This window comes from Schistosoma mansoni, chromosome W, assembly GCF_000237925.1.
Source record: "Schistosoma mansoni strain Puerto Rico chromosome W, complete genome".
Taxonomy (NCBI): Eukaryota; Metazoa; Platyhelminthes; class Trematoda; order Strigeidida; family Schistosomatidae; genus Schistosoma; species Schistosoma mansoni.
The window spans coordinates 15,275,214-15,289,928 of record NC_031502.1 but is presented as its reverse complement, the minus strand read 5'-3'; the positions used below and the strand labels follow the sequence as shown (position 1 = coordinate 15,289,928).

Genomic DNA, 14,715 nt, shown 5'->3' with positions numbered 1-14,715 from the left:
CCAGTGATTTACCAGTGTGTCTTCCTTTAATAAATCCATTCCAAACCGTAGTTCAGCATAAACCTCTGACTGACTCATCTTACTTACATGTAAATTATACATTTTTCGCTGTTAATGAGAATTCAGACCTTTATTTCGTGCAGCAAGAATACGAAAATAAGAAGAAAGTAATCATTATAGTATAAAATTCTCCATATCATTAGATTATTTCGCCACGCAGTTAATCAATGCCCAAACTTCATAAAGACCAAGGTTTCTTAAAGACATTTATCTGTTCAATTAAAAAGAAATCAAAGTTTTCACTATCATCAAATCTATTTTAACCGCAGAAAAGTTGGAATTCGTTGATCATAGACTACTCAGCTTTTAAACAAGAATGTTTATCTTTATTTACAGTAGCCATCTTTGCGAAGGTGAGAGTTTCCTAACCCTGTCAATTTAACATTCATGTTTTATTATTTATGCTAAAAAATCAGTTTCATGAATTCATTCCTTAATAGTGATTCAATTATTATTATTCACACAATTATTATTACTACCACTATCATAAACATTATGGCTACTGTTATTTTCCCAAATTCTTACTATTCTTACTTGGCAAAAATAATGATACTACAGTTTTTGAGTATCACTTTGTCATAGTTGCTATAGTTCCTTCCAGTTTCTTCACACTACTAAATCAAACTTGATTACAATGAGAGAAAAACTGATCGAATTGTCGAATCCACAAATGTCATCTATGCTTTGTAACTGAGTTTTGTTTTTTGTAAGTTTATCTCTCATGTTCCACTCAAAAGTTGGATCTATTCAACAGATAAAACTCATTCACTACGATTCAATAAAGTTTTGATCTATTATCTAGACATTTTCCTAGAACAAAAAAGGATGCAAATTAGTTTAGCTTCATCTCGACTTAAGTAGTTCTAATGTATAATTTTACTCCATAACTTTTATTACTTCTAGTAATAATAAAATGTTCAATTTACCTAATCTTAAAAAAGTAATTAGTCATTCTACAGAACACACTGAATGAGATTTAAATTGAAAGATGTGCATGTGTATGTGATAATATATACCATCGAACATATCAGTGTGTTGAAGATAAAAAACAAAAAAGTAATTGGCGAGAGAACCTTTAAAATAAATCTAGTGCTTTCTCGTGGGCAGAAGCATGATCTGGTTCGTATTGTTTATGGCATTATGCTCTCAACAGGGATATAAAGGAAGTATTTGTTCTCGTTTTCATGTTAAAGTGATAAATCTTCTATGAGACAGAATATCAGTCGTTGCCATCTAGTGTAAGCTAGTTCGATTGTTTATTTTAGACTCGGAAGTATCTTGTTGTATAATTGATAAGAGTAAAATTATTTCTACAAAACTGTGGATTTACGACGAAAATACTTGAGACAGTTATATAAATATATTTTGTCAATATGATATGCATGATTCCGATATTCTGTGAGCTTTTGTTCCTAATGTCTTATGAAACTAAATGTCGAAACACGAAACTAGGAAATCTCCCAACTCAGTAATTACATCAAAAAATGTTAAATATTCTGCTATTAAAGTAACTCATTGCAGTTGTTTCGGATGCTGAAAGCATCGCAAGCTTGACATGAACTTATTGGTAAGACACTTGGATTTATGTTTGCTTTGGATTTCTTTTGAAATATGGGGCCGAAAATATATAGAAATATGTATGGTAGATTGAGACTCTAACGATAACTAAGATACTAGTTTATGGCCAGTTGGCAATTATTCCACATAACGTCTGTAGTGAATAAGCTTCAGTAACCCGAGAAAGGTAGTTATTTGCTAAGGTATTTAAGCACGAGAAAATAACTACTACCCAGAAACTTCTTTCCAACTAATTTACATTGAGTTGTATTACGTTATGTTCAGTAACCAGAATTATAACATCAAATTGATTCTAATTAATATAGGAACGTATATTACTAAAATATCTAACTGTTCCAACTTTATATCTGTCTTAAATGAAAGTGACCTTTTATATTAAAATCATTACTAGTTTTGTACGCATTAACTTTTGGGAAATGTATTTGTGAAATAAGTTCCAGCTATACCATATCATATGTTTACACCGATTAAGACCGATAAGAAATGAAGGTGAAGTTTCATATTTTGAGGCAACAATATTCTGGCGAATGCTAATTTCAGTCTTGGTTAAATAGTATTTCAGTGGTCAAGCAAAAATAAAATACTACGCAACAAAATAGGAGTCTGAAGTTAAACCTTTTGCAGGTTTATCAGACGTAGTCTTTAGAATTTCTAACTCTTTATGGGTTCAAAATCGTCAAAGAAATACGAAATGAAGGGAATTCATTCAAATAATACTAGACCGGTTGTTGTCCTTCTGTTATCCTCCCACAAACCGGTTCCATTAATTTAGTAAGAATCATTTTCAGAATTCTAGTTTTAAGTTAGTCATGCTTGCTATTTGAGTTGGTTAGTTGAAATCAAGAGAACTTCATACGGAAAACTGCTAATAACTGTTACTCGAATATATTAAGTATCAGGTTTACAGTCAAAATAAACTTCTACCATCCAAACTTATGTCAATTAAAGTTTGACTACCTGCTTCATTTGCTTTGAAGGAAATTTATATTTAAAATGTTCCTTCAGTATTCACTAAATAACGAGTACCTGAGACATTCACATTCACTAGGTTGACGTGCAGTTATTAACTGATATAGGTCAATAAACTGATTTCTGAAAATAGAGGCTGTTTTAAACTTTTCTTACAGCTATTCCTCGAGAGTATAACTTATTACTTTAAAGATGATTTTGATTCAAATATCATCCAGTTAATTAATTTAGTTCATCAGCTGTACGTTCATGCTGCCATATATGGAATGTCATACGAAATGCGTCGTTTATTTAATCCAAAAAAGAGAGGTTACATTCTGTGGTATTATAACAATATTCGGTTAGTACTATCGGGAAACGATAATTGATTGGCATAAAAATACCTCACGATAAATACTAATAAGATATTGCACGAAACAGCATCAACGAAAAACACACTTTACGTAATCATGAAACCAATACTTAATGGAGTAAGAATAAAAGCATAGGGTTGGACTCATTGCTACAGAGTTGGTGGAATGCAAGTTACAAGTTACGGTTGTGTGAAGAAAAGGAAAATTAGGTATTTGCTGCCATCTGAAATAGTTCAAGGGTACATAAAAAGTGAACCAGATAATATATCAATTTTCGTCACTTGAAACAATCCACCTCAGATTGCTACGAGTTCGGTCCGGTCTATAATCCATGAAGAGCTTTATGAGTACAAATAGAACTTCAAAACCAACAAACTCCATAATATATTGATTGGTTGACAAATTTAGTTATTTTTTATCTACTCTGTTGTAATCCAGTGTGTAGTTCAAATATGGATAGTGAATGTACAAAATAGATGCGAAAACACTGAACGTTCAAGTAACTTAACTGTTAATGAATTTATTTGGAAGAGATGAGAACGAATAAAATTGTGTACAGTTATCACCAAAATGTACAATATAATTAATATTTTACAAGTGAAACTTCGATAAAACGCAATCAGAATATATATCCGTACAATTATGTTGGCATTAAAATTCAAATTCCCATAGATCCTCACCACGTTAAGTGGATAACCTGACAAAAAAATGAGACGTTTATCATTCCGCTTGGACATTAAAAAGGTTATCCATTAGTTTTCCGTTGTTTCTTTTTGAGTATTTTCATAAATATTTTCAACAAAACAGGACTGCACTAAGTGATACTTTTCTGTTTGTCTAAATCATATTTTCAACGATAATGTAGTGAATAAGGGATCAAAAGTTAAGTACTAGATAAAGTACTATCCTATTATCCCATTTCCCCCAAATAAGTTAAAAAATACATTGTCCATTTGATTCTTCTTAATGTTTTTATTACGTTGCCAACATTGATCGGTTTATCAATAAACATGTCAAAATCTTTGGAGAGAATATATATATATATATATATATATATATATATATATATATATATAGAGTATAAAGGCTCTTTAATTCTTACTTAAATCTTCAAAAGACAGTGGTCTGACGGATATGTAAAAGGTCAAACTAATCTTCTATTCAGTCAACCATAGAATACTGACCTGAGTGAAAAAAATAAGTAATCCAATGTATCCATGGTTATTAACACTTGGAGACTTTTGCTTGTAAATAAGGCAAACAAGTTTTAAATGGTTTTTCACTTAAAGTGATTACAGTACGCATAAGTATTAGGCTTAGTCACATTTAGCAAAACTTGATACACTAGTCACCTTGTTACATAATAACAGTACTATAATAATCTAACTGCTAATAAATATTTCCTCCCCTCGTTGCAACGATTATGACATGATAAATGAAATTTAATGGAGAACCTATTCAGCTAACACTGCAAATTAATTCATTATGTATTAAATCGAACGTAATAACCAACCAATAAATACAAAAGAAAACAGATTAATACTTCGAATATTTAGTGAAACAAAAGCGAATTCATTCTTTTCACAAGCAAACATGTACACTATTTATCATGGTGAGATGTTAAGCAATTTGTTAAGCGATTCCAGAAGGCCATACTAGTTCGGAGGAATAGCAGAAGGATAAGTAGTAATAAATTGTTTGATTTTATTAAGTAGGTCAGTTTTTCCTTACATTTTTGTTTTACTTATTTCATTTTTTTTAATTAGAATAAAATCACAGTTAACATAATTTATTTTGAATGATCACATTTGGTAAGCGCTCTTATTAAGTCATCCAATGTTAATTTACCATCCCCATCACTGTCTATTGACTTGACGTAATTTCTTACAGATCTCCTACTGAATTTAGCGTCATGTTTTCTTAGAAATGATCTTAATTGTTTACAAGTGATTCTACCACGTTGTTTCTTATCAATCATACAGAACATCTCTTTGACGTCCAATTCTCTAATAAAACAGAAATTAAAGGAAAATTACATTCATATTAAATTAATTTCAATTCTTTTAAATGAAATTCTGACGGTAGTTTTTACTACAGTTGTATCAGTGGATTATTGAAAATAATGAACAAGTAGTAAACAATTTCGCATCCACTTTATGAAACTTATCAATATCGAGTGGTGGTAACTCTTAGACAAGTTTCAACAACTTCCAAGTCAAATCTGATATTTATTGTTTATCTCACATATATGTTAACTTGTGGTAGGGAATCTATTGGAGTAAAAAATGGCTTTTGGGAGCGTTTGTGATTAAATAATAAGTGTTTCTTCATAATTCAAATTTTAGCATAAAAGTTAATTTTAGCGATCAGAGTGTACTAAAAGTAAGCAGTGAAGATCTAAAGATATACTTAATACAATATTTTAAAACTCATTCATACTTCCATACGTTTATTGAGTTTTCAGTATACCTGAGCGACATCCCTACTCGCTAAAAAAATGTTACATGCATTTTGTTGGTCAGTAAAATCGGAGGAACCAAGGATGACCTCACCAGCTCAGGTGAACATAATGAGTCAGTAGCGCCATGCTCAAAACCTGTTATTTGACTCAGAATGTGTTTGAAAAAGAGAAGCTTTCTATGAATAGCTTCAAGAACCATAGTAACAATGCGATAATGCTTCCGCATATTAACGGTCTATGCACAGGGTGAAATATTTATTAAGTAAACCATGTTGATAGCAAATATTTTAGTTTGATGTATTTTTCAAATGAACAATAACTACTCATAATAGATGAAGTATATGAACGTTGTCAATCGTGTAAAGGTTACATTTACGGAAGTTACCATTTCATGATATGGAACAACTCTGAATAAATTTAAAATTATTTACGTTTTTAATAGTTTTTTAAGTTGATAAGGATATTAATTTTTTGGCGTCAAGTGAAACAAAGTATTATAGGAAAGTAAAAATCAACCACTTACTCCATAGTGAATATTCAATTAATCTATGCAGAAAAATAAATGAGACAATAAATACGAATATATAACTAAAAGGGAACAAAGAACTATCACATTTGATAGGAGTCAAGAAAATAAATAGATCTCAATCACTTACTTATTTAATCAATTAACTCTGTATTTGAAATTTAGGGTATTACTGAAAACAAACCTAAATGCATCTATTTATATAGATAGAAATGAATAATATGATTGGTCACCATGCATAATTCTTATTATCATTAATTAATTATTGGTAGTGAACTAAGAAACAGACTTGTGATGGCTTTTACACGGTTAACCAAACTTAGAAAAATGTTTTATTAATAGCTGGAAAAAAAACTACTAAAAGAATAAACTCCGGTGAAACCCGGAGAAAAAAGGGACTCTTAGTGGGGGATTAAATTATCAACTAGAAGTATTGGTGTATTTGAATGGAATTTAAAACTCGGATTAAAACTCAGTTTATTGGTAATTTAATTCATACACTTAGACTATTTTTATCTTAGATTTACTGATGAAACTATAGATGAGATCAACCGTGTGTACATATTATTTACAACTTGACGATATCAATGAATGGTAAACAGAATTCTCCATTATTTATCGAAATCAAAACTGGTTTCACAGATATTTCACCCATCATAACAGTTTACAAATGTTGGTATACTTGTAAGGTATCTTTTAGAAAGCTTCCGAAAAGTAATAATTTTAAAATCATAATCTCAATAATTTTTTCTTGTATGGTACTTATCCTTCAGTTTGCCTGAAACAATGATTTCATTGATGGATAGTTTGGATAAAATGTGGGGATTGCTGTTTTCCTTTTCAGAAACAATAGTGTGTATTAATAATTATGAATTTTATGAATCCGTGTATTATTCTTATTTTTCATTTTCTACATTCTGTTACCACGCTTATAAAAATTCTAGAGAAAGTAATTCGTTTAGTATGTAGGACTCATCTAACATAAAAGACTGCTACTACTTACAATGATGATTTTGTGGTTTCATAGTTAGTTATGTAGATATTACTTGTTTCATGAACGTAATATAAGCGAGTTACTTTGTTTTTTTTTGAACAGGTGAGATTTATTTGAGAGTCTAATTGACTTACATTTCTTGTATTATGTTTGATTGGATTTTATTTTCATCTGGGCTACCTGTTCCTGCTATCTAGATATTTCAACAAGTCATCTAATTTCATTTGTTTTTTTTGTAAATCATTATGGCTATTAATCGCATAGCCTATTCAGGTGCATTTCTGAAAAGTGTACGAATTTTCGTTGCACAAGTTACAAAGGCCCAACCAGAGATATCATGGTTGCTAGCAATATGCAGCGAAAAGAATGTACATTATTTAGATGTCGATTGACTGGACTGCTAACTTGTTACTGGTGATCATTCAATATTTGTCGTCAGAATCGATCGAGAACCTGTTGAAATACATTGTGCTGAGAATTCTATATTGTACCAAAAATATGATATTGAATAAAGCTTATGATAATAAATAATGGATTAATCCTTTCTGATATTTTTTTAATCAGACAATAACAAAAATCGAAATAAAACGAGAGTTAACAAGAAACGTTTGTGATCTACAACTATTACAAGGACAGAGGTTGTTTCCTCTCTATTGTTTTATATCTTCCTTGAAATACTAAAGAACATGGAAGGAGTTCTAAAGAAGAACATTCTAGTAAAGCACAATTTACAGTTAGACAAAACTTTGGATCCTGAAATATTGTTAAGTTTAAGATCGAGCTTTCTAATCTTAACCATAGCTGTAATTCGCTCAATTATCAACCTAGATTGAATCGGTAACATTAATAAGTATTACTAAGAAAAATTTGAATCATATATCAGTCAGTTGAATATACTTCTCATTTTACGCTACTCAATTGACTACACATGACACAATCTCTAGTATTCTATTTAGTATGACTAGCTGTATGTATATATTCATAATCAACAATTCAAATTGTGTGTCTCAAATTGCAAAACTTTGTTTCATAATATATTTACTTTCAATAAATACAACAAAAAAACAACTTTTACATTCCACATGTCAATTGGTGTATGTGAACGTATTTGGCAAACTTAATAAAATCGGATTTATTGATTTTAACACGTCTATTTTACCTCATTGTGAAACTAGCAAGCATATATGGAGTAACAAGTATACATTACATAAAATGCATAAAGTAATTTCAATACATACATACTGAGTATAGTAAATAGTAATTATTGACATTCTGTTAACTTCATTAGGTGATTTTATGTAGTAATACGTTCATTTAAAATAGGAAACTCTTAGCTTTAATTATTTACAAACTAGTTATTTTACTGGGAGGCAAAATCCGACTAACACGTCCTCATCTTGCCTCCTGGATCATGGCATTTATCCCATGTACTAACGTGAACGGTAATGTGGATGGTGGAGATCAGCCTAATCAACCACTCTACCTCAACCCGCAAACGATTACGAATGCTACAAAGAGTCATTGCATAACTATTGAGGGTTCAAAAGAATGGTAAAAAAATGAGTCTGCCTAAAAATAAAAAAACGAATGTGAGTGTTATGTAAGGGTTCTGCAAAGCAGTGCAAAAACAGCTATCCCGCCCCGGTAGTTGTGCCGTGCTTCGATGTAGTACTCTTATCCAGAAGGGCCTACTAGGCTTCACCATGTTCCTATGGCTGGAAGGGGGGTCTTGTTTTTTTAGTTATTTTATTGGAAACATATTTCGAAATATGATTGTAGCAACGTAACATGTTGAATCATTATATCTAGCTTCAAGTGGGATATAAAAAAAATTCTGATGGACAATTAGTGATTGTAGATATGGAACTACTTGACTTTCAAAATCGTTAATCGGTATATAGTGTATGAGATAAAGAAAGCGTCCTTCATTTTACTACCGTGTGTTCATTTAACCTCCAAAAGAAAATTCAAAATGGCTCTTAGTAGAATAACTACCTATTATCTGTTATGTTTGTTTCTTTTTATAACTGATGTGCAAGTAGTGACATCATATAAATTTTGGTATGAGATTACATCGACCTAGTAAAAACTCATCAATGTACATGTATATATTTCTTCAGGTTGTTTCGGATCTCTCACCATTTCCTCAGTAGTCTTTCACATCCGGAAATTCTAACAAAAGGTAGGACTATAATATGAATAGGTACTTTAGTGCTCTTCTCCATGTAAGTTTGTCCAGTGTTCGGAAAACACAATTTCATTATCAGGGTTCTAGGAAATTATGATTCAAGTATGTAAACTAACGAGGAATACTGAAAACGATAAACACCATTGATAATAGTAACACCATAGTAACCTATATGACTAAGCTTAGATACTCCGTCAGATGAACAATGTTAAGTGAAGTATCGTTTAGCATTTGACAATGAACATAAACAGTAAACACATGAATTTAAAAAATCAGACAATCACTACTTTTTAGTTGACGTAAAAAGGTGATGTCTTAACCAAATTGATATCAGCAACAAAGACAAAAACTGCGGTGTTTTAAAAAAAAAAGATTTTAAATTCTCAGTCTAAATAAGGAGTTTCCAGGGGTAGAAAATCTTGAATGACACTTATGCTGAGAGATGCTTGTCATAATCGTTATTTTTCAGTGGCTCAAATTCGACATGTCATCAGGTTGACTAAGAAGTAACTTCTTCTAGCCTTTTCGGAATTTACTCCTAAGATTTCAGCAAGAAATAATAAAACAACATATGCACAAATGTAGAACATCTGGAATACAGCAAAAACAATCCTTTTTCTAATGAACGAGGAAGACGTTTCAACGTGCAGAATGAAGTTCACTTTCAAAATAATCTCGCAGACGATGTTTGTACTGGAAATTAATTAATTCGAGATCAGATCAACGTATAATTAACGCCTAAAAGTTCTAAAAACGCAGTTTTCATCATATCAGTTGCACAGATAGCTACTATCAGTTTATCAAAATGAATCGATCCTTTAGCTAACACAGGAAGGTTAAATACAATACAAAAATAATATTACAAGTTGTATGAATTGATCAAAAGTATCAACATAAAATGATATACCGATACAAGGGCTCTCGTAAAATATACATTATGAAATTAATTCCAGTCACTAATTGATGTGATCTGAAAGGCCAAGAAGCGCTTCATGTCTGTTTCACTGTACCACTTGACCTTTGGGAATTATGTACCTACCACATCGTACAGAGTAGAGCATACAACTTTCATTTTCTTGAACTACCAAACAAAAGATTATCTCTATGTTTTATATATAATCCATTCAAATATCTTTGAACTCAATAGGACAGTTTGTGTATAAAAACCAGATTGTGTCATTTACGTCAGAAGGCAAGGTTCACCTAAAAAAAAGAAATATCATGAAGTTAATGAGTTTTATTGCATATGCATGCTAAGCGTATACAACCACTGACCACACAGATATTTGTGTTGATGGCATCATTGTCAACAAAAAAGAAGAACTATTAAAGGGTCAACTCAAGGAATAAAAACAATTTAAAAGGCTGTTACTTGTTTACTTAACCGCTTATTTCCTTGTTTTATTTTACTATATGAGGTTTGGTACATGATGAAACTGAATCCTTACAGATCGAAACAGATAAAGCATAACCTTAATACCAACCATAAAGTTTGGATTGATCAATAAGTTCACTTTTTCTATTTATTTGTAATACTTCGTTTATTTAGCACGCTTTCATTCAGTGTTGCATTGTGTTAAATAATTGTTCGATCGCCTCATTGATATTTCATGTCGTATGATATATCTCAAGCCACTCGGAGAACATACTGAAAAGGTAAACACGGTATTCCAAGTAAATACCCTATCGGCTAAGAGGTTTGTAAGCACTACACTTCAATCAGTATATTAAAATAAATATTTATCCACTTATTTGTTTACTCAATGAAACAACACAAACATTCAAATCGATCTCTGTAAGTTTTTAGTTAGATCAGGTAGGTGTTTTGAACCTTTCCGCTGAAATCCAGAGGTAGATATTACGACTAAGAATAGCACTTTGCAGCAACTGAAAAGAAGAGCCCACAACAGAATTACTTGGAGCTCCCTGATCATTGATGTATGCCCCCAGATAGGTAGAAAACTTAAACGATGGGTTTTACCATATATTTTTGAGAGGACCTAATAAGTCTCCTCCTAAAGATGTATAAACTCAATGAACCAAACGATGTAACTTATTGTAGTCTAACGTCCTAAAATAAGCACAAAGATCACGATCTGGATTTGAGTCCAGTATTACTGTTATCTACCTGAAATCCTTATTATCAAAGAGATGACTGAAGTAATAAATATGATCTACGCGAGCCATCCCTTAACCCATAATATCAGCGAACGACAACTTAATTTTGATTAAAAAGCCTTATTACGTAGTAGTAGATTTGGCATTTATTCGTAGAATTATGATTACCATAAGTCTTTTGGTTTAATTCTTATTTGATTTAATCAAAAACCTAAATGTAGCGTTTGTCAGGCAGTATATTAAATGCAACTTTAACTGAAAATCTTCTGTTGAACACTATTTGAAGAGGTCACCAGCTGTTGATGCAATTTTTCACAATTTAATGTACGAATGTTCGAACTAGCGAATTAGTCCGTGTTCATGTGTTATTATAAAAAGTAAAATGTGTGATTTATTTCACACTCGAATGATACTGATATCTGAATACTAGGGCAACAGAAGGTTCTTACTCTACACTTTGGAAATTAGTCTAATTTTTTTGGTATTTTTCAGAAGCAATTAAGTATTTCCAATCACAGATGTAATCATAATATGATATCTCTATAGACTATTAAAAATACGCCTATGTATTTTGACTAATTATCTTTAAATATTACAAGAAAAATGCACACTGATCTCAGCCACTGAAAACGTTATTTTATATTAATATACCTCTATTAAACTGTTCATCTAATGCATCAGCTCATATCAGGTGATTGTTTGAAGGATAAACTCATTAAGAACTCAGTTTTTTGGCTTCAAGACTACACGTAAATGCTAAATCCCTTAAAAAGATGTTCGGATTTTTATTCCAAATATTTTCAAGCGTAAGAGACTAGTGATTGGCTGATCAGTGATCAAGAGTTTTGTTTTTTCGTGTCAACAGCTTAAGGTGTCTGTATATATCTAGATATCATTGGAGAAACCGTTTAATGACTAATAAAAAAGTATATTTTTGTTTATTTCAGCAGTGATTACGTAGGAAATAAACTCCAAAGTGGATAAAAAATTCCAGAGCAACGAAATATCAATTACCTTCAATTATTGTCAATACGGTGACTAAAAACTTCAATCCTATCAGTCTTTATTGAATCAATTATTTCAATCATTATGAGATCAAATTTTGATAATGCAATGAGAAGACGAAGTTCGTCTTCTCATTGCATTATCGAAATTTATCAAAGGGACTAATTGTTTTAAGATCAAATTTTATCAATCAGACTAGTTCTTATCATTCTAAAACTAATGTATTTAAACAATTCGATGTTCTTAACCAAACGCATTATATATTATAGCGAAGCTATCAATTTGTAGTTAGGAAAAACAAAATACTTAGGTTTGAGGAATGGAATAAACTCTTTTTAACTTCCTTCTTTAAGGCGTTGGATTGCGTACAAAATATATAGAATCAACGAGTGATGGAATCAGTAATGATGAGTTAGCTACCTATGTGACACAGAAAAGTTATTTTTCGTTTTAATCGTTATCCTCTCAACAGTAACACAGATCTTGAGGCTAGTTATAGTTATTGTAAACAATCGCCGTCAAAAATTTTGGTCAGTTAACTATCGATATGACCCAGTCCTCTTACTAGTCTACCTAGGACCAAACGCTTATTATCTCATTGAAAATGTTGAATGAAATATGGAATATTTATTTACAATTTATACTAAGCTTAAAATATGAAGAAACCATACTGAAGATGAAGTTATGAATCACTAAAGCATGATGGTTTCCAAGGTGAAAAGTAATTCATGCTGCGGATATTTTTCTTAAGATCTGTGCAACAAGAAAGCAAGCGTGACTATAGTCACATTCTTTTAGGTCATCTGAAGCTCTTTTCAGCGTATTTAAAACAGTAAGGGCAGCTGAAATCCGCTATTATTTTTTTGTCGAAAGTTTCTGATGTTTTCTAACATCATCACTTGAAGATAATAATAGTTATTATATTTATTGCATTTCTCCCTTCACTTATGTCTCATATCCTCATGATTTTATTTATAATTGTTCATGATATCAATCCACCTCAATTACCTTTACTTATTGTAACAAAGACATTTTAATGGCCTTTCTACATTCATATTGTAATTCATTACTAATTTATTGAGTCTATTGTTCATATTACGTAATCTAATATTATAATCTTTCGATTGCATCATTGTGGTTGTTCCTTGTTCATATGTCCTCACGGAACTAGTACTTTAACATAAAAACTTTTTCATATATATGTATACATACGAATGTACAGCTTGATAATAAATCCTTTGAAGAGATCCCTTCCCTGAACTTCGTATTTTTAATATGTTGGATTTGCAACTACTTCAATGCCTGCAATTAAATGTTACCGTATTTCGATGCACCTCCTGGGTTCGGTCTCACACCTGCTTATCTTTTACCATAGCTAATAGGCATAACTTGTCGAAGATGCCAGTAATATTACTTCGCAGTCACATATAATGTGACTTTTTTCTTTTGGAAAAAAACAGAATATCTATGAGATTAGCTGTCGACAGACTTTTGAGATACCTTGAGTATCTGTACAAAGTTTTCGGGTTATGAAATCAATCCCCTGAAAGGAGGCAACATGTATAATGATAATGATGATGATCAAATACCATATTCCAGTTTTAAATTATTGATTTTGTCGATCGAATCATTGAGAAAGTCCAACTGTACTCAAATAACCCCTTCATTATACGAATTTAAATTACCAAGACTCTGTAACTAATGTATAAACTGAAACATTCCCTTTACTGTTCATGAATGATAAGCTTATCGTTTTTTCGTTTAATACTGAAAAAGCAATGACAATTATCTTCAAATATTTATCTTTGAATTTAAGATAGTATCTAACATTCAAACTATGGACATATTCATTCAGTGGAACACTAATTCTCTCAATGGTATTTTAAACATAACACTTATCAGCAGTCATAATTTTAATTAACTCAAGCGTTTTTAATCACATGAACCAACCTGAAAAAACAAACTATTGTAAAATTATTACTTACCATTCTTACGAATTCGTATGAGATATTGCTTTTCTTATTTCATCGCAAATAGTTTAGGTATATAACTGAACAATTCAGGGTATAAAGTCACATTTTGCCATGCTTGATTCAGTTTTGCTGTAGCAGTTGCTAAGGTTTCCTTGTTATCTACTTAAAATCTGTCTTCACAATGAGTTTAAACTATTTTTAATATTATGATTTTGAACTCTCAAACAAATTTATTCAGTAGATTTTGAGCGAACATGATTTAGATGGTGATCAGCAATGAAGTATCGATAAGTTGATGTAAGTCTTCGCCTCTAAATAGTAAGTAGTGGTTTTAAGGGTGTTACGTATCATTGCCTGCCTCAAAGTTTTCTAACTCATTGATTGTTTTACATGCCATCATGAGTAACCATGATCTGATCGAGATATCATAATCCAACGTAGATTAATATTTATTGACGATTCAGAGACCTTTGATTGTTCAAAAATCGCC

The 14,715-nt window shown here is 31.1% G+C and overlaps 1 protein-coding gene across 1 annotated transcript; it reads right to left on the bottom strand.

The window, feature by feature from the left end:
* Positions 1-4,613: 4,613 nt before the first annotated feature.
* On the bottom strand, positions 4,614-5,967 carry Smp_139970 (putative calmodulin-3 (CaM-3)). Its single transcript, XM_018788703.1, has 2 exons — positions 5,945-5,967; positions 4,614-4,966 (listed from the first exon to the last, which is right to left on the bottom strand). Exons 1-2 carry the CDS (start codon positions 5,947-5,949, stop codon positions 4,750-4,752), a joined length of 222 nt encoding a protein of 73 aa, XP_018654219.1. The 5' UTR covers positions 5,950-5,967; the 3' UTR covers positions 4,614-4,749.
* Positions 5,968-14,715: the final 8,748 nt, after the last annotated feature.